The sequence below is a fragment of the Peromyscus leucopus genome, chromosome 8a, assembly GCF_004664715.2.
Source record: "Peromyscus leucopus breed LL Stock chromosome 8a, UCI_PerLeu_2.1, whole genome shotgun sequence".
In the NCBI taxonomy this organism is placed as follows: domain Eukaryota; kingdom Metazoa; phylum Chordata; class Mammalia; order Rodentia; family Cricetidae; genus Peromyscus; species Peromyscus leucopus.
Window position 1 is genome coordinate 10,344,759 of NC_051085.1, and position 24,704 is coordinate 10,369,462.

Here is a 24,704-nt window from a genome sequence, read left to right on the forward strand (position 1 = left end):
CCGTTCACATGTGGTCATTGTCTCTGCAATTGTGAAGATTTCTTAGTCACTTTTCTGTGTCAAGTAGACTGGGATTGAGTTTGCTTTTATGAATGGATTTAAATAAGGATTAAATCCAAAACAAAACTGGAAGTATCTGAGGGAGAAATACTGACCAGTGTGGAGGGTAGAAAAACTTGCACTCAGATCTAGATCCATTAAAGATCTGGGAGAGGGGGCTGGAGAGATGGCTTAGCGGTTAAGAGCACTGGTTGCTTTCCCAGAGGTCTTGAGTCCAATTCCCAGCAACCACATGGTGGCTCACAACCATCTATAATGAGATCTGGTGCCCTTTTCTGGTGTGCAAGCATACATAGATAGCTCTTTAAAATGTCACAGATGATAAACTTAACTATGATTCCTCAGCGACTTAGTATCACCTAGAACCATGTAAACAAATATTTACAGTTTTTAATATTGTATTGGATTTAGATACATCCTGTGTGTCAAAGGACAGATCGTGTACTGAAGACTACCAGTCCCTTCCAGAAACTGAAGAAATGGCTGTTTTGTCTGAAAAATGGACTCCAGATGGCAGTTTGGAATTGGAGGCAGTCTGTCCAATTTGCCTGGACTTTTACTTTAATCCTGTCTGTCTCTCCTGTGCCCATGTTTTCTGCTTTGACTGCACTATGAATTGGATGGCACAAGGCGCAGAAGAAGATTTGATACCGAGCTGTCCCTTGTGTAGAGAAGAAAACAGGAGACCGATCATGTACGAATGGATGATGCGAGAACTGATCATTCTTATCAAGCAGCATGGCCCCCTCCTGAAGCAACACATGGGGCAGACCACTGGGCCCCTGGGGTTTTGCTCAGAGGATACAGCTCTAGAAACGGAGACTGGTGATTCCTCCTTGGTACCCTGTAATGGTTTAAGCGATGTCTGTTGTGGGGAGCCTGGTCGTAACTTGGAAGATCCCCGAAGATTCACCCCCTTGACTGGTGTCTTGGACAGCTCTAACATCTCCCTGGCCTGCCCGGAAGTTGATGTGGGGAAAAGGAAAGAGCGGACTTCAGGTGTTTGCAAGGAGCCAGTCAGCAGGAGGAACCCGCCCATAACTTGGTGGAAGATCCTGGGAGAGTCACCCAACTGGCCTGTGTCCTGGACGGCTCCCACAACTCCTCCATGTGGCATTTGCAGAGTGACACAGAAAAGGGAAATGCGAAGAACTCTCTCTGAATCTTTGTGGACCCTTAAAGCCCAGTCCTTTGTTCTGAATTGCCAGGGGAAAGTAACAGTAGTGGCCTGTGGTTGTGATAAATTGTCTACCCTAATAAACTTGCCTGAGGATCAGAGGACACAGACAGCCACTAGATTAGACATAGAGGCCAGAAAGTTGTGGCACACACCCTTAACCCCATCATTCAGGAGGCAGAGATCCTCTGCATCTCTGTGAGTTCAAGGCCACACTGGAAACAGAGCCAGACAGTGGTGGCACATACCTTTAATCCTAGTACTGGGGAGTATACATGGCTTTAATGCCAGGAGTAATGGCCTGGCAGAGAAAGGTATATAAGGCGTGAGGAAACACAAAATAAAGTAGTTCAGCTGAGACCCTTTTGAGCAAGGACTCAGAAGCTTTCAGTCTGAGGATTTGTGGGATTGGTGAGGTCATAGATGATGACGGTGGCTTGCTCTGCTACTCTGATCTTTCAGCCTTCACCCTGATATATGACTTTGTTTTTATTATTATAAGACTATTTAACATTTGAACAACAGTGCCCCATTTGAACATCTTCCTTTGGATAACTCAGCCATTCCTAGGCTGCAGAGTTACAAACTGGAGTTATCTGAGAGGAGGGAGCCTCAGTTGAGCTGCTTCCATAAGAGCAGGCTATAGATAAGCCTGTAGGACCTTTAAAAATTAGTGAGTGAGGAGATAGCATCCAGCCCGTTGTGGATGGGGCCACACATAGGCTGATGGTCTTGGGTTCTATAAGAAAGCACGCTGAGCAAGCCATAAGAAGCCAGCCAGTAAGCAGCACTTCTCCACGGTCTGTCCTATTCCAAGTTCTTCCCTGTTTGACTTCCTGCCTGACTTCTTATGATGATGAGCTGTGATGGAAGTGTTAAGGAAATAGACCCTTTCTTCCCTGAGTTGCTTTTTGTCATGGTGTTTTATCTCAACGATAAAAATCCAACCAAGACACCATTTTATTATTTCATGCTCATTTATATAGAATTTCTGATGATGATAGTTACTAGGGAGAAAAGCAAAACAACAAATAAAAACCAACAAAACCAAACAGAATCAGTGGAAGATGTTTTGACATTGTATAGAATTTCAGTGAGACAAAACTGGGAATACTGTTTCCCATTTGATGCCTCCTCCCATCTGCATGAAAGTCCTCGAGAGACAAAGGTGTAGGGAAAAGGGGCTGGCTAAAGAAACCCACCCCGACCCTGGAGCCCAGAACTAGGGAAAGATGGCTCAGATAAGACCAGTGAAACACAGTTTGGCCCAAGTCAGAGCCATCTCTGCCCCCGGCCAACTGACTTGTGAAACCAACCAATCACAGAGCAGGAAAGTAGAATCCTGGCCCTAGGGCCCGGGACCAGGGAAAGAAACACAGCCTGCGTTTGGGACCTGAGCCAGAGAAATGAACACTTTATCCCCAAACCCAGAACCAAAGAAATATGCCCTGACTCTGAAACTAGTACCAAAATAACACTCGTGGTCCTTAGAATCAGAGTCAGTGAAAGAAATGTGCCCTGGCCTTAGAGGCACTGTCAAAAAGCCAAGCAAGGCCAATGAAAGAAACAGTTTGGCTCTGAAATCAGGGCCATCTCTGTCCCTAGTCCACAAAACTGGCCAATCCCTGGGCAGAAAAAACAAACAAACAAACAAACAAAAAACCCAACCAATCACAGGTTGACTCTGCCCCCAGGACATCCTATATAATTTTCTTTTCCTTCTTGTTTTTACCCCACGTTCCTTTTTGGTATCTGTGATCCTTCTCAGGGACTGCCTTGCATTACCTTTTAGTGGGTTTGGGTGGGTTGCATTCTAATAAAGCAACAGAGCTTTACAATGTTCAAAAAATAATATTGGTGATACATTTTTATTTTATTATATTTCATTAAGCAGGCTACTATCTCACAATAATGTGCTTACCCGACTCATCAATGGATGAGACTTATTCTTCAAAAAACTGTCACAGACAGAGCCTGGGCTTCCAGGCTCCTGCCCCTGAGTATGAAAAACCCCAGTGTCCCCGCGGTGTCTTTATTTCAAGGGCCTTCAGGTTTCTTTCTTTTGGATGTTTAAGTTCCAAGCTTTCCTTTCTCCCACTTGAGTGATTCCACCCCCCCTCTCATATACTGTGTGTGTGTGGGGTGGGGATGGGGTGGGGAGTGTAGGTGGGGAGTGGAGGATGCCTGTTGATTGGCCTAATTCCTCTCTCCCATGTGGCTGGATCATGGTGGTCCAGAGTGGATCACACACTCTGTTTGCTATTGTCCACTGGTTAGCAAAAGATTTCACACTCAGCTTTTATCTTTTTTTTTTTTTTTTTGATTTTCCAAGACAGGGTTTCTCTGTGTAGCTTTGTGCCTTTCCTGGATCTCGCTCTGTAGACCAGGCTGGCCTCGAACTCACAAGAGATCTGCCTGGCTCTGCCTCCCGAGTGCTGGGATTAAAGGCGTGCACCACCACCGCCTGGCTCACACTCAGCTTTTAATGTCTCACCTAATTCAAGCCAAGGAACCAATGTGACAACCACCAAAATCATCCTTATTCTACACTACCTCATGGAACCATGATCATACCTAACAGTAACTTTGAAATCTTCAAAAGGACTATGATAAAGCCATTAAGCCGATTAACACCATGGAAAAATCGACTTTGGACTACAAACTGGTCAGGACAATTTCGAGAGGACTAGTTGAGATGATCCAGCCTGACAGACTACTCAAACAAGGACTTGAAACAAGCCCTGAACTTTCCTATTATCCAGAGACTGGACAAACGATACAGGACTTGATGATTAACCCCAAAATTTTCTTTTCAAGATTCCCTAAAGATATCTTCACCCCTAGAAAGCAAAAAGAAAAAGAGAATATAGATATGAGATAGATCATTGAATCTACTCTGAGAAAAAAGATAAAGAAATAATAAGATAAATAGGTAGATCATTGAATCTACACTGAAGAAAAAGGGGAAGATATAAAAATGACAAAAGGTAGACTACTGAATGTATTATGAAAAGAAAAAAGAGAGAATATGGATATGATAAGATAAAAAGGGAGATTATGGAATCTACTTTTAAAAAGGAACTACTTGTTTTAAATAAGATAAGTAATGAAAATTTTTTGGTCTGAGTTTATCAGATGTTACTGGACTGGACATTGTTAATATATATAATGGAGTTTTTATCTGAATCTGTCAAGTGTTAATGGACTAGACATAATTAATGTAATTTTTGTCTGTATATATTGTATACACTTATTAGTTTTTCTTGTATTAGTTATAAGCTTTTTTTAATTTTAGACAAAAAGAGAGGAAATGTGGTGGTATTGTGTTCCCCAAAATATTGTGTACTCTAATAAATTTATCTGGGGTCAGAGAACAGACAGCCGCTAGATACAAAGGCTAGAAAATGGTGGCACTCACACCTTTAATCCTAGCATTCCAGAGATAGAAATCCCTCTGGATCTCTGTGAGTTCAAGGCCACATTGGAAATAGCCAAGCATGGTGACACACGCCTTTAATCCCAGAAAGCCAGCCTTTAATCCCAGGGAGTGGTGGTAGAAAGCAAAAAGATATATAAGGCATGAGGACCAGAAACTAGAAGCTTTTGGCCTGGTTAAGGTTTTGGCTAGTTAAGCATTCAGGCTTTTGAGCAGTAATTCAGCTGAGACCCATTCCGGATGAGGACTCAGAGGCCTCCAGTCTGAGGAGACAAGACCAGATGAGGATCTGGCGAGGGTAAGAACACAACGCAGCTAAATAACTAACATTTTGGACCCAGCATGGACCCCAATAATTTGCCTCGGGTTTGATTTTATTAATAAGAACTTTTAAGATTCCTGCTACACTACCTTGCTGTAGTTCATGTCCACTTAGTCACTTCTAGCAGCTCAGTGACTCCAGCCTTACAGCTGTTGATTTCCTTAAGCTCGGCAAAGATTTGGCAGAGCTGGTAGAATCCATGCTCTCGCTTCCATCTTGCTTGACTTCTGCATTCTCCTCCACACACTTCCTTGGTCTAAGCAAAGCAGATCCCGGGGTCACCAACCCAGTTTCTGCTGCTTTCAGCTTTGTGGTCTTGGATGAATTATCTGACTTTTCTATATGGAAATTCCCAAATCAGTAAAGGGAATTAATAATAATAAAAGACTCACTTTTAATACAACAGTCAGCCCTCCAAATCTGGAGTCTTGACATATGTAGATTCAACCAATATTAGTTCAATATATATATATTTTTAAAAAGTGGGTCTGTATGGAATCTGTACAGACTTTTTATCTTTGCCATCATCCTAAAAACAGTACAGCAGCTGGGTGTGGTGGCACCACACATTTAATCTCAGCATTGGGGAGGCAGAAGGAGGTGGATCTGTGCATGTTCAAGTCCAGTCTAGTCTACATAGTGAGCTCCAGGCAATCCCAAAGCTATACAGTATTATCATTTCATAAAAACGAAACAAAACAAAACAAAAACAAAACCAGCAAAACAATTATAATCATAGCACTTACACTGAATTAGGTATTATATGTCTTCCAGAGATGAATGGACATATTTGGGAGTATTGCACAAGTTATATTTGCACATAACACCCCTTTATACAAGGGAGAAAGTGCCTATAAATTTTGACACCAGTAAGAAGGCCTGCAGCCAGTCACTTACAGATCTGTGGAATGATTATTTTGAGGATTAAATGCAATAATTCCTATTAATTTTTAGCTTAGGGATTTGCTTAAAGAATGTGCTCACAGGTTCACAGGTTTTTTGTTTTGTTTTTTTTTTAATTGTTAGTATCATCTACTATTATCTTTGGTTCACTGTAAAGTTGTTTTTAATTAACATACTTATATTATGTTAGAAACATAATTGAAGAAAGTATCATATGACTGTATTTCCCTCCTGCTGTAGATGAAATTATAAATGGTTTTATTAAATAAGAAACACAGAATCAAATACAGAGTTAAAGCCAAGAGATCAGAGCAAGAGCCACTACTACCTTATCTGACCACCTCAATGCCATCGCTTCCCTCAGAGAATCCTGTGTGACTGTGTAGCTAGAGTTTTCCTGCCTTGCCCACAGTCAGGACAAATCTTTGTCACCCGCCAGTCCCACAGCCGCTCAGACTCAACCAAGTAAACACAGAGACTTATATTGCTTACAAACTGAATGGCTGTGGCAGGCCTCTTGCTAACTGTTCTTATAGCTTAAATTAATCCCATTTCCACAAATCTATACCCTGCCACGTGGCTCATGGCTTATGGGCATTTTCACATGCTGCTTGTCCTGGCAGAGGCTGGCAGTGACTCCTTCTGCCTTCCTGTTCTTTCTTTTCTCTTCTCAGTCCCGCCTATACTTCCTGCCTAGCCATGGGCCAATCGGTGTTTTATTTATTGACCAATTAGAGCAACACATTTGCCATACAGAACATCCCACAGCATGACTGTCTTTTTATTGACTTTCTGTTCTGCCTTCTCATTGGCTCTAAACCCAACCACATGACTTCCTCGTCACTGCCTGTCTATAAAGACCTCCAGGTCTCTAAGGTTGGTACTGGGATTAAAAGTTCAGGTCACCTTGCTTGGCTGTGTCCTTGACCACACAGAGACTCTGCCTGCCATGTGATCAGATTAAGGGCGTGTGCTACCACTGTGACCTCTGCTAAATGGCTATGACCTCTGATCTCCAGGCAACTTTATTAACAGACTAACAAAATCACATTTCAGCACAAATAAACCACATCCTTCTCTCCATTCATGTGAGTTACTTTTTAGTTCTGTTTCTTCTCCATTTTGCTCCTGTCTACCCACCAGCCAGCCTCTCCTAGCCACACAACTGTTGTGGAGATGGTTGTATACAGAGATGTGTTAACTGATTCTGATAGTAGAGGTGCAATCATTCTGAGAAAACAAAATTCTGCTCTGCAAAAACAATAGTGTGGAGATTGTTGTGGGGTATTCACCAGAGAAGACTGCTCAGACATGGGTTTGAGCCCACAGAAAGTCTTTACTAGCTGGCGACTACACTGGGTGTTCAGGATCCCATTGTAGCCTCAAGCCTTCCTCAGGATGAGATTTTAACCCCCAAAACTATGTTCTGGGCTGACATACTTCAGTTAGTGGGAAAAGGTAGCTAGAAGTGGAAGGACAGAAGCCAAAAAGCAAGGTTAGTACATTCAGAGACACTCTTAGAATGATGCACTTGGACGGATGAGGCCTTTGTTTTAGCTTTGGCAGGTGGTGCTGTCTACATGCCGAGTTCTACACCCTAAATGGTCCTTCATCCTGGAGTCAGTTGTGCTAAGGTCTGGGGGCCTACTAAGGCTTGGGGCCCTGTTATAGGGATACTACCGCAATTCCAAATACCAGTTTCCATAACAGGATTATAACATTTATGAGAGCATCCCCTTCCTCTCTCTAACTGCTCGCCTCACATTTCAACTTTCTACCCCTCAGCCCATCTTTTTCCCATGTGGGTGCTGCCAATGAAATGCCTCATGTCAAACTCTGATCCTACCATACTCTCTAGTCCTTTATGGTGTGCTGTGAGTCAAAACTGCAGGGGGACCTCATCCTCTTCCTCCTGGGTCAGGAAAGGGATGCCTGGGAAGACAAAGACCTAAACCAGAATCTCTAGAGATTTGGGGAAGGAAACCAGTTCAGTGTCATTTGTGGGCAGTAGTTCATTCGAATGTTTTCATTTGGTCTTGAAGATTAAGACAGCCTAAGCAGGAGAGAACAATAGTGTTTACTCCTGGATTTAAATTGGAATCATCTGGAATAACTTAAGAAACCACCACACGTCAAAAACAAAACAAAACAAAACAAAAACCAAAAAAAACCAAAACAAACAAAAAACAACCCCCCCTCCACAAAACAGCAACAACAAAAAACCCTAAAAAACAAAACAAAAAGCCACACCCCAAACTTCTCAAATCAGAATCTCTGGAGATAGGGATTGTATAATAGTAGAGGGGTCCAAGATCCCTTCTGATTCCAAAAACCAGCCAGGGCTGAGAAGTGTCTGTGTAGATCATCGGCTCAATAATTAGGTGTCAGAATCCTCCGGCTGAGACCAGGAAGTCTGGGCAGGGCCCACAAACGAGCATTTACAATAAGTTCCCAAGGAAAGCTGGCGAGTACCACAGTTGAGTATCAGTGGGCTAAAGGACACAGTGTACGCTAATGCTGATGTATGGATTTATAAATGGATATATATGCACGTACATGTTGATCTAGATGCATTTTATAAAAAATTGCAATGAGAAAACAAATCTTGGTAGTATGAGTTTAAAACTAATGCTAAAAATACAAACTTTTTTTTCCCTGAAAGATCTGCTTGTACCATGTTTTTCTTTCCGCCAAATGACACAGACTTAACTATATTTTTCCTGCTCTTGCAAACATTTTTGTGCAGTCTTTTTTATTTCAAGCCTGTAATTAGAAGGAGGGAGAAAGGAGAGAGACGGGGGTTGGGGGTTGGATGGGGGGATGGGGTGGGTGGGAGTGTGTGATGGGGGTAGGGGGGTGGTATAGGGAGTGGGGGGGAGGATAACGGAGATAGGGTCAACATATTGATCAGTGTTTTAACTACTATTCACATGCTCTGCCCTCATATGCTAATTTATAAGATTTCTATCCAGTCCAATAACCTGATAACATCCAAGGTTATAGTAAAAGTGCCTACTCATTGTAAGCATGCTAATCTGTATTCTTCTCCTTAATATTAGAATCCTTTCTGCAAGTAACCAAAACAACAACAAAGCCCTAGCTTTTCAGTCTGTGCTACATCCTTTTGTCCTGGAAACAACCAGGAAAAAGCAATGAAAACAGTGAAATCTTCTGCTTAGGCATTGTGAGGTTGATGGTTGATTTTGATGGCCAGGTTGAGCACATTAAGAAGTGCCAGAGGGCCGGGCGGTGATGGCACACTCCTTTAATCCCAGCACTCGGGGAGGCAGAGCCAGGCGGATCTCTGTGAGTTCGAGGCCAGCCTGGGCTACCAAGTGAGTTCCAGGAAAGGCACAAAGCTACACAGAGAAACCCTGTGCCAGAGGATTAGTACAGCACACACCTGGGGGTGTCCGGATGGGTCTCCAGGGACACTTAGCCTCTGATACTTCTGACCTATGAATGAATGCATTTCTCCATGGATTCATGGTAGCCTCGTGAGAGGCCGAGAAAGGTAGGAGGTAGGGCCTGGTTGGGGGAAGTAGGTTACTGGAGGTGTGTACTTAGGTGTTGCATCTTGATCCAGCTCTTTCCTCTAAACTTTTTCTGCTTCCTGGTCACCAGGCCGTGAACTGCTCGGCATCACCACTGTACCCTTCTCTGCATGACCAGCTCACAGTTCTGAAACTCAGCTAAAATAAATCTTCCCTTAAGTTGTTTGTGACAGGCATTTTAGTCACAGGGACAGATAGCTCCTTCATCAAGCAGGAAAGATCTCTGGAGAAATCATAAATATCTCTTGGTCTGGTGGGACACTGTTTTCCTCCTTTTTGTTTTCCAAAAAGGTGGTAGCTTCCATTTTGGAACTAAAGGATGTACGTGAGTGGGAGGTGTGACTCCCTCGGTGTGGTAGCTTCTGATGTTCTTCCTGAGTGATGCTGGGCCTTCCATGTGCTCACTCTTGGATCCCCCCTTTAGCCCTGCTGTCTGGAAATGTAGGCACTGGACCACACTGAGGAGCTGATGAGGGCTAGGGAAAGCAGTCAACACAAGGAAGCAGGGATGACGAGGCCTGCAACCTTGGATATGGTGAGGAAAGAAAAGCCCTCTACTTAAATACCTGCTGTTTATGTGTTTGGTCTTACTTGCCTTTGAGCTGTCCCTAAATTATGTCCTGGTTTACCAAATCCTCTGTGACATGGTGATTGATCCTTAGGCATTCTCCATTGGATTCACGTTTTCATGTGTAACTCACTAGCTTAGGCACCCTCTTTGTTTCTGTAGTTTGCCTTGTCTTCCTGGGCTCTGGCTTTTAGGACTTTGTTGGGTTTACTGTAGGTTTCCCCTCTTTATTTATCTAAAATTTTATTTATTTATTTATTTATTTATTATTATTGAAAATAGATTCTTCTCTCATACAATACATCCCAACCATAGTTTCCCCTCCCTCCACTCCTCCTAGCTCCCTGCCCCACTTCCCCTCTCCCCAAGATCCACTTCTCCATTTTCAATTCAGAAAGAGCAGTCCTCTTAAGAGACAACAGCCAAACAGGACAAAACAAGGTACAGTAAGACAAGGCTAAGGCCCTCATATTGAGGCTGGAAAAGGCAATCCAATAGGAGGAAAAGAATCCCAAGAGCAGGCAAAAGAATCAGAGACCCCCCCCCCCAGTTAGGAGTCCCACAAAAACATTAAGCTAACAGCCACAACATATACACAGAGGACCTGGTGCAGAGCCATGCAGGCCCTGTGCTTGCTGTTTCAGTTTCTGTGAGCCCATATGAGCCCTGCTTAGTAGACTTGCTGGGCCGTGTTCTTCTGGTGTCCTCCATCCCCTCAGACTCCTACAATTTTTTTTGCCCCCTCTCTTGAAGGGCTCCCTGATCTCTGAGGGGGAGGGACCCAATGGAGATCTCCAATTTAGACTCTCTTTCTGCATAATGTCTGGCTGTGGGTCTCTGCATCCATTCCTATTTGGTTGCCAGAAGAAGCTTCTCTGATGATGACTAGACAAGGCACAAATCTGAGTATAGCAGAATATCACTAGGAATCATTTCACTGATTATTATTATTATTATTATTATTATTATTATTATATTAATTTGGCTAGTCATGTTTGGTTTTACCCTAGGTCCCTGAGTGGTCCAGGCCCCTGTTCCTGACCATCCAGGCAGTGTAGGGCATGGGCTCCTTCTCTGTGGTTTGGGCCTCAAGTTAAACCAAACATTAGTTGGCCACTCCTACAAGTTCTGCACCACCATTTCCCCAGCACATCTTGCAGGCAGGACAGATTATAGGTCAAGGGTTTCATGGCTGGGTTGTTGTCCAGGTTTCTCTTTCTGTAGCCTGCAGAGTCCCTACTTCTGCCAAAGAGATTAGAACATAGGGGTAAAGACTCCATACAGGCACCAGCCACTACCTCTCTAAGTGCAATGGACTATATAAATGTTGTCTCCAGCAACAAGGCCCCACTGTCAGTTTTTGGAGAGTGACCCTCTGTCCTAGCATCAGCCTTGCTTGTTTAGGGATCCCCATGGGACATCATTGGCCAACAACTCAGCTGAATGCAACCCAGTCCTGCCACTGGGAGCCTTGCCTGGCTCTAAGGGGTGGCCAGTTCACACTCAGTATCCTTCGGGACTAGGAGTCCTCACGAGGGTCACCCTTATAGATTCTAGGAAGTTTCCACTGCACTAGGTTTCCATACAGCTGACCAAGTATCCCCCACTTCCTGTCTCACCCTACACTCTCCCCTGAAACCCGATCTCTCCTGCTCCCATCCCCACTGGTCTCCAGTCAACATGCAAAATCTATTCCATTTCCCCTTCCCAGGGAGATCCATGCATCCCCCCCTAGAGCCCTCCCCTTTACCCAGTCTCTCTGGGTCTATGGATTGTAGTTTGATTATCATTTACTTAATAGCTAATATCCCACTTATAAGTGAATACATACCTTATTTGTCTCCCTGGGTCTGGGTTACCTCACTCAGAATGACTTTTTCTAGTTTCATTTGCCTCCAAATCTCATGATGTCTTTTTTTCTTTTACTTTTTATTTATTTTTTAACCAATGAGTAATACTCCATTGTATAAATGTACCACATTTTCTTTATTCATTTTTTAGTGGAGGGACATTTAGATTGATTCCAACTTCTGACTATTATGAATAAAGTCACAATGACCATAGTTGAAGAAATGTTCTTGTGGTAGGATAGAGCATCTTTTGTTTAGCTATAGAGGTAGACAGATTCCCAATTTTCTGAAGAATTGCCCTATTGGTTTCCATAGTGGCTGTACAAATTTACGCTTCCACCAGCAATGGAGGAGTGGTCCCCTTGCTTCACATCCTCTCCAATATGAGCTGTCACTTGTATTATTGATCTTAGCGATTCTGATAGGTATATGATGCAATTACAAAGTAGTTTTGACTTGCATTTCCCTGATGTTTAAGGATGTTGAACATTTAAGTGTTTCTTAGCCATTTGAGACTCCTCTGTTGAGAATTCTCTGTTTAGATCTGTACCCCATTTTTAAATTGAATTACTTAGTTTTTTTTGATATTTAATTTCTTGAGTCCCTCATATATTTTAGATGTTAGTCCTGTATTAGATATGGAATTGTTAAAAATCTTTTCCCATCCTATAGTCTGCTGCTTTGTCCTATTGATGGTGTCTTTTGCCTTACACAAGCTTTTCAGTTTCATGAGGTCCAATTTATTAATTATTGCTCTTAGTGTCTGCACTGTGTTATCTTCAGAGAGTTGTGTCCTGTGCCAATGTGTTCAAGGCTATTTTCCACTTTCTCTTCTGCCAGGTCCAGTGTGTCTGGTTTTACGTTGAGGTCTTTGATCCACTTGGACTTGAGTTCTGTGCAGGGTGATAGATATAGATCTGTTTGTGTTCTTCTACATGTGGACATCCAGTTTGACCAGCAACATTTGTTGATGATTTCTTTTTTTCCAATGTGTATTTCTGGTTTCCTTATCAAAAATCAGGTGTCTGTGTCTGTTTTTATGTCAATACCATGTGGTTTTTATTACTATAGATCTGTAGAAGGGTTTTGTATCCTTGCAGATTGGCCTTAGCTTTTTTACTCTTCCCTTCTGTTACTAGCTTCAAGAAATTAATAAGTATAAGTGAAGCACACCTCAGTTTTATTTCTCAGTAAATATTTCAAACATATACAAAAGCCAAGGACATATGAATCTTCTTATTCTTACTAATGAGCCTCACATGGCCAGCCTCTGACCTCTAATGTTCTGTTCTAAATTACTTAATAAATCTCACATATACTGTTACTTCCCTTCTAAATTTTCATTAAATAGTTCTAAGTGAGAAATACTTAAGGGAACATATTCTGACAAGATAATTTATAAGAACGAATGGTTTCTTAATGTCATAGAGTGGGTCATACATATGTGTCACTGTACCTCCTGTTGGTTCTCCTTTGGCCTCAAATTTGAGTTTTAACTTAAGAGAACTCAGCTTTGCTGATGTAGTCCAAGGAATGTTTGCTTACACTTGAGTTGCTGTGTTTTTCATATCAAGGTTCCAACGTCACACCAGATATATACTTCTCTTCCCCTAGGCTTCTTCTAGATGCCTAAAACCAACCAGGGGTTTCCTCATCTTCCACCTCTACCCTCGGCCATTATACTACCTATAAGCCTTGTTAAAAGAAAAAAAATCAGCATAATTTACCTGAGAAATTACAACCCAAACAAAACAGCGTCATCATCATTATCATCATCATCATCATTATCATCATCATCATCATCATCAATAACAACAAAACCAAAAAGCAGAAAGTGAATTCTGAGTGGTAATTTGATTGAATATATGGGTGGCCCCTACAGGCTCACATGTTTGAATCTTCTGTTTCCAGTTGGTGGAACTGTCTGGGAAACAGTAGAAGGTTGGTGGAGGTGTGCCACAGGGTGAGCCTATGCCAAAGCTTCTCACCATCCCCAGTGCACTCTCGGCTACTGCTCTGGCAACATGCCTGCCCACTTTCACCTTCGTGCTCTTCACTGTGGTGAGGTGATGATAAATTCTCATCCTTTGGAAGCTACAGCCTCTCAAGATTTCTTCCTATTATAAGTTGGCTTGATCATGTAACTAACGCATCAAATCACGTCCTCAGAACCAATAGAGGCTTAAAAAGAGACAACAATTATATGATCTGACAACACTTTAAAGGAACAGAAGTGTGGTGTAAATCCAGGTTAGTCAGCCCCAGCTCATCTGGCTCCCTGCCATTCACTAAAACTCAGCTATTCTATAAAGGTTTAGTACATTAGGCCTGGCACAAGAACTTTGTCTGAGTCAGTGGCCTCTCACACAGTATTTAACAACCCAAGTGGGACATCCAAGCCTTCTGGCACAGTCCCCCAAATATAGTTTATTTTGAAAACAGTAATAATCTAAAAGTCCCAACTTGTACTTGCTCAAGGTGTTTTTCACATTCTGATTAATCATCTGCCAATGTCCAATTACATGACTGTGGAGTCACAACTACCTGAAGATTATTATTATTATTATTATTTTTATCTTCTAAGTTCCTCTAGTCATGAGAGTGTAATTTCTGGGCTTAGTAATCAGATCTATTCTTCATAGAACATATGGCTGGGCTTTAAATTTATGCAGAACAGCTAGGGTCATTTAAAAATAAAATGCTAGTTTTCTTGATATACTGTTTTTATAACCTCCAAATTTGCTAAACTTGTTTATTACTTCTAACTGTTTCATGATGGAATACTGAGATTTTTTTCTGTGTTTAAAAACAATGTTGTCTGAAACCCTGTCTCGAAAAAACCAAAAAAAAAAAAAAAAAAAACAATGTTGTCTGGAAACAGGGCTAAAACTTGGACGCTATTTATTTATTTATTTATTTATTATCTAATTGCTCTTGATAAAACTTTCAAGCTCTCTGTCTTGTTAGGGTTTCTATTGCTGTGAAGAGACATTATGACCACCACAATTCTTTTTTTTTTTTTTTTTTTTTTTTTGGTTTTTTTCGAGACAGGGTTTCTCTGTGTAGCTTTGCGCCTTTCCTGGAGCTCACTTGGTAGCCCAGGCTGGCCTTGAACTCACAGAGATCCGCCTGCCTCTGCCTCCCGAGTGCTGGGATTAAAGGCGTGCGCCACCACCACCCGGCTATCACCACAATTCTTATAAAGAAAAACATTTAATTGGGGGCTGCCTTACAAATCAAAGGTTTAGTGCATTATCACCATGGCAGGAAGCACAGTGGCATACAGGTAGACATGGTACTGGAGAAGAAGCTGAGAGTTCTACATCTGGATCTTCAGGCAGCACGAAGGAAGAATGAGTCACTGGGCCTACGTTGAGCTTCCAAAACCTCAAAGCCCGCCCCCAGTGATACACTTCCTCCAATAAGGACACACTTCTTCAACAAGGCCACACCTCCTAATATTGCCACTCCCTGTGAGCCTATGGAGGCCATTTTCATTTAAACCACCACAATCTCCATAGTGAAAACTATAAAATACAGATGAAAGAAATTGTAGAGCTTATGAGAAATAAGAAGCTATCCCATTTCATAATCACAAGTATTGATATTGTTAAAGTGAGTATTATCACCCAAAGCAATCTATGCATTGTACAATGCAATCACTATCAAAATACCAATGACTTCCTTTCCAGAATGCAGAAAATTCTAAAATTAATATGGAACCATGAAAGAGCTATAATAGTCTAAGTGACTCTGAGTAAAGTTGGACCATGGTAAATTTTGATTTTAAAGTTTAGTGCCAAGCTAATAACCAAAGCAGCATGGCCATAAAATCTCACACACAGACCAGTGAAGCAGAACACAGAACACAGAAGTCAGTACAGAAAGTGTGCTCAGTTTTGACAAAGGCACCTGTAGCTAGAGTTTTCCTGCCTTGCCCACAGTCAGGACAAATCTTTGTCACCTGCCAGTCCCACAGCCACTCAGACCAAACCAAGTAAACACAGAGACTTATATTACTTACAAACTGTATGGCCATGGAAGGCTTCTTGCTAACTGTTCTTATAGCTTAAATTAATTCATTTCCATAAATCTATACCTTGCCACATGGCTCATGGCTTACCGGTGTCTTCAGTGGTAGGCAGTGTCTCCTTCAGCCTTCCTGTTCTTTCTTTTCTCCTCTCTGTTAGTCCCGCCTATACTTCTTGCCTAGCCACTGGCCAACCAGTGTTTTAGTTATTGACCAATCAGAGCAATTTGACATACAGACCATCCCACGTCACACCTGGATCATATATTAATTATTTTGTGATTATTGTGAATGGGATTTCTTTCATTTTTATAAGTCTCAGTAGAGAAAGGACAATTTGTTAAATACAGTGTTTTGAGGAAACTGGATATATACAATGGAGAAGAAAAGAGAACCCCCATCTCTCACAAAGTACAAAATAAGTCAAAATGGATTACACACTTAAATATGAGACTTGGGACTATGTTAAGAGAAAAACTAAGGGAAAAGCTTCAAGGCATTGGAGGGGAAGGGAATTTTGTGACAAGATTTCAAAAATATCAGAAACAAAAGCCAAAATAAGGAAATGGGATTCCATAAGACTAAACAACTCTATTCAGACAAGGAAACAATTGACAGAGAGATGAATCAAATGGGAAAAATATCTTCAAACCATGCTCCAGGCAGAGGGTTAATATCCAGAATGTATTAAGAACTCTAAAAAACAAAAAAATCCACATGGCTTGATTTAAAATTGGGCAGTAGAACTAAATAAATCCCTCTCTCAAAAGATGTAGAAGTGACCAAATACATTAAAAATTGCTAATTACTAGAAATGAAAATCAAAACCACAGTGTAAGATTACCTCAGCCAGTAAGCATGTATGTTATGGATGCTGGTAGGATGGCTCAGCAGGTAAAGGCTCTTGCCTTGGTAAGCCTGATAACCTGAGTTCAATTCCTTGAACCCACATAAAGGTCAAAGGAGGGAGCTGATTCCAAAGAATTGTTTTCTGACCTCCACATATGTGCCAAGTAGGAGATAATGTACACACACACACACACACACACTGCTTTTTTTCAAAAAAGATTAAACATAATAAGTGCTGATGAGAATATAGAAGAAAGGGAACTCGATCATTGTTGGAGGTAAATTAGTTCAACTGTTTCTCAAATTAAAAAACAGTCCCAGTAAATAATCCAGAAATCCCACTCTTGAGAAAGTATCCAAAGCAAGTAAAATTCTTACATGAAAAGATGCCAGGACTTCCATGTTTATTATAACATTCACCATGGTCAAGCTGTGGAACCAATCCAGGTGTCCACAGTGAGTGAATGGATAAGGGCCACATGAGCTATATACATCATAGAGTACTATTCAGTATTAAAAAAACAAGATTATGTTATTTGCAACAATACAGAATTGGAGATTATTCTATTAAGTGAAATAAGTCAGACACTGAAAAAGAAATATAGCTCTCATTTATGTGTGGAAATTGAACTATCTTATAGACATGAGTCGAAGATTTGCCATTAGAGGCAGGGATGGGCAAGGGTGAGGCAGAATAAGTTAGATGTGGGGTACCACAACACAGCTGGGCACTAGTTATGGTTTTCTGTAGCACATTAGGGAAACTATTGTGTATGGCAATCTGTGATCTGCAATGATGGAAAAAAGAATACAAGTGTTCCAAACACATCAAAAACGATTATTGCTTGAGGAGAACTAAGTGTTTATTAACCTGATTTGAGTGCTACTTGTCTGATATGGTATGAAACCTCCAGCCCTAACTTGTAGATAATTTTGATCATGAGGCCAAAAGCAGGTGCTTTTTCTAAGGATATTCTGATTTTTCAGAGATGCTCTACCACATTCTGTCCCCCAGAAGGTTGTAATCATATCATAACACAAAATGCATTTAGTCCACCTCCAAAAGTCCCCTTAGTCTATCACAGTCTCTACAATGTTTAAGAAAGTTCAAAGTCTCTTTTGAGTTTCTTAAAATCTCTTAACTGTAATCCCCTATAAAATCAAAATCAAAACAAGTCACATACTTCCAACATATAATGGCACAGGATATACATTACCATTCCAAAATGTAGGGAAGGGATCATAGTGAGGAAATACTCAAAAAAGAAAGACCAAAAACCAGCTGGGCAAACTCCAAACTCTGCATCTCCACGCCTGATGTCAAAATGCTTTTCAGATCTCCAAATCCTTTCAGCTTTGTTGACTGCAACATGCTTTTTTTCTCCCCGGCCAGTTCCATTCCCGGTTAGCAGCTCTCCTAAGCAGGTATCCCATAGCTTTGGCATTTTCAGCATTTTGGGGGTTTCCAAGGCAACCCAGGCTTCACTTCTGTAGCTTCATGAAATGGCCTCTCTGCGCCTCCATGCAGGGACACCCTGGACACCTGTCTGTCCTCAGTGGCTTTCCTTAGGTATTCCTTGACCCTAAAGCCAGAACCGCATGGCTGACACTGCCAAGTTCTACTGCTTGCTGGGGCTGGAGCATCGGCCCCTCATTCAATTACATCTTTACCATCTTTCTGTTTTCCACGATTTCCTTCACTGCCTAAGCTTGGCTGTCCTGGAACTTGCTCTGTGGACCAGGCTGTCCTCAAACTCAGAGATCTGCCAGTTTCCGACTTCCAAGTGTTGGGATTAAAAGCATGTGCCATTTTCTTTAATTCCTTTTCACAAGTTGGAAATTTAGCTGGGTGGGATCTTGTCCTGAGGTCACCATTTATTTCCTTCATTCCATTTCTTAATCTGTTCATCTCTGTGAACATAGGATTTACCTCCATTTCACTTCCTAGTGTTTTTTTCTCCTTAAATTTTATATTTTGTCATTTTTCCTTGCTCAGCTTGCTCCTTTTCATTATAGATCTTCATTAGAGTTTCCCCTAATAACCATAGGACAGAGTCTATCCTAAACTGTTTTGAAATCTCCTCTGCCAAACCCTTCACTTTGGCCTCAGGCAGACTTTTTGGACAAGGGCAAAAAAAACCCAGCCACATTCTTTACCAAAATATCACAAGACCAGTCTCTAGGCCAAATACTTAACATTCTTCTCCTCTGAAACCTCTTGATCCAGGCCCCTACAGTTCAAATCACACTGAACACCATTGTCTTCCATGTTCCTTCTAGGATGGTCCATTAAGCAGAACTTAAAGTGTTCAACTACTTTTCTAATCCACAATCCCAAAGTCTATATTCCTTCAAACAAAAGCATGATCAGATCTATCACAGCAATACCCCAGTCCCTAGTACCACTTCTGTCTTAGTTAGGGTTTCTATTGCTGTGAAAAGACACCATGACTATGACAACTCTTATAAAGGAAACACATTTAATTGAAGTGGATTACATTTTTGGAAGTTTAGTCCATTGTCAACATGGTGGCGTGCAGGCAGACATGGTGCTGGAGAAGGAGCTGAGAGTTCTACATTTTGACCCATAGTCAACAGGAAGTGGTCTGTGTTGCAGGGGATAGCCTGAGCACAGGGGACCTCAAAGCCTGCCTCCACAGTAATGCACTTCCTTCAACAAGGCCATACCTATTCCAACAAGGTCATACCTCCTAATAGTGCTGTGGGAAGACTCATCCCTAACAGGCTTGAGGGCCAGCTTGCCCAGACTAGTAAAAAAGATACTTTCTGAGAGCCAACCTGGGTCTGCCTAAGGGCCTTAGCAATAGCAGCTGAGACATGATCTGGAGATGACCTGGACCATGGAGAGGCAGCCATGTCATACAAGCAGATGCATATTCATCAGACCTTCCCCCAGGATGGGGTAGAGGGTATATAAGGCTTGCCTCTTCCTGAATAAACTGAGCTTGTTGTTTGACATTCCCCCAGAATCTGTGTTGTTGACTCTGTGCTTACTTGGCCCCCTCCCCCAAAGGGAACAATAGCACAGGACCCTGCCACATAGTGCCACTCCCTATGAGCTTATGGGGGTCAGTTACATTTGAACTACCATAATAATTCTCCATCTGATTTGTAACATTTGCCGCACATTTTCTAAGAAGTTCATAGCATCTTCTTTTCTGTAATGCATGCCACTGTGGCTGCCTGAAAAGAACTGCTAGAAAATCTAATTCCTATAAAACATCAGTGAAAAGAGACTGACTTCCTATTCTGAACCTTTCAAGCATGGTTGTTGGTCATCACAAAAATAATGTATTGGTAAAATGTCTAATAATGACTGCTATGCCAGGTTCATTAAACATGATATTGTGATCTCAGGTGGTTCCTTGGAAAAGGATGCTTCAGTCTGTGTTAAAAAATAAATAAGGTGACTTGTTTAATATTTGAGTTATTTTTAAATCCCTGGATTCTTTAACTTGTGCCAAATAAAGTCCAATACAAGCATTGCCAGTGACCAAAGCCAGGCTCATAAACAAAACAGGGGTGCTAATTTACTACAAAGGTTGATGCTGTTTTAAAACCTTGGCTTGGGTCAACAAAAGAAGAGAATGAAAAGGCAGTCTTGGGCTTATAAATAATTAATCCAGGCCCAAGTTTTCCAGGCAGGCTGATGGAAAACTATTTTAAACTAACCTTTAGGAGTGGTATTAGGGGAGTGTCTCCCCACCATGTCTTTTGATTATTTAATAGTTTTTTCAAATTAGTTAGCCAAAAGAATACAACTCAGATAAGTATTTCTTCTGTTTAAAATAGATCAGAGCTTCAAAAGCCAACTATAATTTGTTCTGGGAGATCTTTATGACATTTTACTAAAACAATATATCTATTTTATTGTGCTCAAACTTGCACAGAAATACAAACTTTGAATTTGTAATCCTCCTGCCTCAGTCTTGCAAGTGCTGGGATTACAGACATGCACCATATGACATAATCATTGCTGTGCAGCTCAAAGCAGCCTTGAACTGGTGGAAAATCAATCTCAGTGTAAGCCATCACACTGGTTCCAGGCCAAATGACTCTTTAACAAGATGGTTGCCAAGTTCTAGTATAAGAGCCCTGAGCAGCCCCAATGTCAACATAGTCCAATTGTTCACTGGGGACCCACAAATGGCCAACCAAGACTCAGTCATCATTGGTCACTCTGATCAGTGAGGTAGGGACCCAGGAGCTGCTGTGGTCCCAGCCTCACTGCTATTGTCACTTAGCCTAACACCACTTCCCAGGTAGGGATCAGTAGACTGGGTGTGAAGGTTGTTATGCCACTTTCAGGCAGGGACAAGAAAGACAATGGAAAAAATTTAGGATCAGTAAGATGGTACAACACGCACAAAAGATATGCTCATTAATTTTTGTCAGCTTGACACAAACTAGAGTAATCCGAGAGGAAGAAACATCAACTGAGGAATCACTTGCATCAAGTTGACCTGTAAGTATGTTCATGGGACACATTTGCTTGGTTAACTACTGATGTGGCAGGGCCCAGCCCACTGTAGGCATTGCTACACCTGGGCAAGCCATCCTGTGGGTTGTATTAAAGGCAAGCTGAACGAACCATCGAAAGCAAGCCATTCAGCAGTGTTCTTCCATTGTTTCTGTTTCAACTCCTAACTCCAGGTTTCTACCTTGAGGTCCTGCCTTGGGATTTTACTGGTTAATCATGGGTGTGAAAGGGCCCAGTCCACTGTGCATAGCCACTCCAGGTTATATAAAAAGGCAAGCTGAGCAAGCCATGAAAAGCAAACCAGTAAGCAGCATTCCTCTTACTAATGATTCTCAAAAGTGTTTTTGAGAGCTTATTATGTTCTACAGGTAGTTTTTGGGCCATAGGAGTTGGGAGTCACAGTGAGAGTTGGCAGCTCTTGCCTGTTGCTTGAGTATTTCACATTTGATCTTTAGTTTGTGATGGTGTTTAGTTGGTAGAACCTTTACGTGGTGTCTGGTGAGAGCTGGTTGCATAGGGGTGCTTCCCTTAGAAGGGATTAATGTAGTTCTCAAGACATGTATTTAATTTATGAGGAATTGTTATAATAAAAGAGTGAGCTTGACACCTCCACACATTCTTGACTTTCTGTCTCATGGGTCATCTCTTCTTCCTGCATATACTTTTATTATGATGCTATCGCTTCTATTGTGATACAGCCAAGGAGGCCGTCATCAGAGCTGGCATTATGCTAAGGCTGAATTGGGATTATATAATTGTTTGTGCTGGATATTAATTACTTTACCTGAAACTGTATAGAGTTCACTATGCGACATCAACTTTCCTAAGATACCTGCCACAAAACTGTGACTTGCTTGAATTAATCCAGAAACTAGAGTAATGGTGTCTTATTCAGTTGTTGTGGAATATTCCTTTACACTGTGTGAAGATGTGTCACTGTGATTGGTTTAATGAAGAGCTGAATGACCATTAACTAGGCAGGAAGAGGTTACATGGGACTTCTGGGGGACAGAGAGCTCTGGGAAGAAGAAAGGAGATGCAGAGATGCATCAGCCAGATAGATAGATAGATAGATAGATAGATAGATAGATAGATAGATAGAGAGAGAGAGAGAGAGAGAGAGAGAGAGAGAGAGAGAGAGAGAGAGCGCTGCAGGGGGAGAGGTAAAAGCCATGAGTTATGTGGCAACATGTAGATGAATAGAAATGGCTTAATTTAAGTTATAAGAGCTAGTGGGAAAAGCCTAAACTATAGGCCAAGGTTTCATAATTAATAATGTCTCTGTGTCATTTTTTTGTGAGCTGACCACCCCCACCCCCACCCCTAAAAAATCTGCCTACAGTCACTGTTCTATTGCTGTGAAAAGATGCTATGACCTTGACAACTCTTACAAAGGAAAACATTTAATTCAGGCTGGCTTGCAGTTTCAGAAGTCCATTGTTGCCATGGCAGAAAACATGGCAGTGTGCAGCCAGACATGGTTCTGGTGAGGGAGCCTAGAGCTCTACACCTAGATTGGCAGACATCCAGAAAAGACAGTGACACTGGTCCTGGATTGAGCTTCTAAAACCTCAAAGGTCACCCCCAGTGACACACTTCCTCGGACAAGACCACATTTCCTCCCAAAAGGCCACCTCTCCCAATATTGCCATTCCCTATTAGTCTATGGGGGCCATTTTCATTCCAACCTCCAGAGATGGTGAATGGAAGCTACAGAGTGAAGCATCCATGTGGACTGAGTTGTTTCCAGGGTCGTTTCTATTGACTGCGAGTGCTATGCTGTGCCAAGTTTGGGCTTCCACCTTCCCTAACAATGGATGAAATGTTTCTGTAATTTACCCAGAACCCTACAGTTATTAAGACTGCTGAGTTTCAAGTTTTAAGACTCAGCTGTGTTTGTTTTCGGATCTTTCCAGCTATACAGAGCAGGTCTGCCACTCTAACAGCTCGGATCTGCTACCTTCCTTCCTTCCCATGCTTGCTTCACTGATGCTGAGATAAGAAGAAAGAGGAAAGAGAGCTTTCTCTGTCTTAATGCTAATCACAATGCACCTATTAGTTTTCTCAGAGTGGCAGGCTATCAAGTTGGTAATACTAACTATTATACTAGGTTTGTGCTTTGTTTTGTTTACTTTAGAAAATTTTTAGGAAAGTAGTGAGTGGAGGTTATGGTAGTTTGAATGGAATTGGCCCCCATAAGCTTATAGAGAGTGGCACTATTAGGAGGTGTGGCTTTGTTGGAGTAGGTGTAGCCTTGTTAGAGGAAGTGTGTCACTGTGGGGGCGGGCTTTGAGGCCTCCTTTGCTCAAGCTATGCCCAGTGTGACACATAGTCTACTTCTTGTTGCCTGCAGATCAAAATGTAGAACTCTCAGCTCTTCCTCCAGCACCATGTCTGCCTGCATGCTGCCATGCCCTGCTGTGATGATAGTGGACTAAACCTCTGAAACTGTAAGCTAGCCCCAATTAAATGTTTTCCTTTTTAAGAGTTGCCATGGTCTTGGTGTCTCCTCATAGCAATAGAAACCCTGACTAAAACAGAGGTGATCAACAGCACGTTTTGATGTAGTTCAATTCATAATCTTTTGGATAGCATTAGCCCTGAGTGAATATCTGACCATTCCAAAGTCATACAAATCCTTACATATTTTCTTTTAAAATTTTATTTTTGTATCTTTTACAATCAAACTTCTAATCTATTGATACACAGTCACACAGGGATACACCCCCCACCCCCACCCCCCACGTTCCATATGGATGTCTGTGATGGCTATTCTTGGTCAACTTGACTACATCTGTAATTAAAACCCAAGCAGCTGGGTATACCGCTGAGGGATGTTTCTTGATCTGGTCTTCTGATGTCCGAAGACTCACCCTAAATCTAGGCCACATCTGTAGTAACCTATGTAAAGGCCATGGCAGAAAGAAACTTTTGCTTTTTACCTGCTTGCCCTCATTCTCACTGGCAAGTTCGTCTATCTTGCTGCTGAGGCATTCCTTCACTGGTGTTAGAACCTACTATTTTGAGATTCTGAGATATATTGAAGACATATATTGAGAACATCAGAGACATTAAACACAGAAACCATCAACAATTAAGTGCATTGAATCAGATAAATTAATATTTATTATTTACTATAGTTTTTATCTTATTTTAAACCTTCTTCCTGAAATCCAGATAGGGAAGATGTATTTTTGTGGTTTTAATAAGTAAAAGGAGTAGAGGACCGTGACAGATGGAATTATTAAATGGTAAACATCTACTTGAAATGAGGCTTTAAAAAAATTCTTATCCAGTGTCAAAAGTAACTGTGCGGCTACTTGTCAGTCTCATTGTGAAGCCAATGGAATGGCAACTATCAGGGTGGAAGATGACCATTGCTAGATGTGGTTGTTCATATTATCACCTTCACAGCATCTAGAGACACCCAGGAAACAAGCCTCTGGTGCCCCTT

At 41.7% G+C, this 24,704-nt stretch overlaps 1 protein-coding gene across 1 annotated transcript; it reads left to right on the forward strand.

The window, feature by feature from the left end:
* The first annotated feature begins 475 nt into the window (after positions 1–475).
* Rfpl4b (ret finger protein like 4B) lies at positions 476–9,566 on the forward strand. Its single transcript, XM_037200523.1, has 2 exons — positions 476–1,371; positions 9,523–9,566. Exons 1-2 carry the CDS (start codon positions 540–542, stop codon positions 9,564–9,566), a joined length of 876 nt encoding a protein of 291 aa, XP_037056418.1. The 5' UTR covers positions 476–539.
* The last annotated feature ends 15,138 nt before the right edge of the window (positions 9,567–24,704 follow it).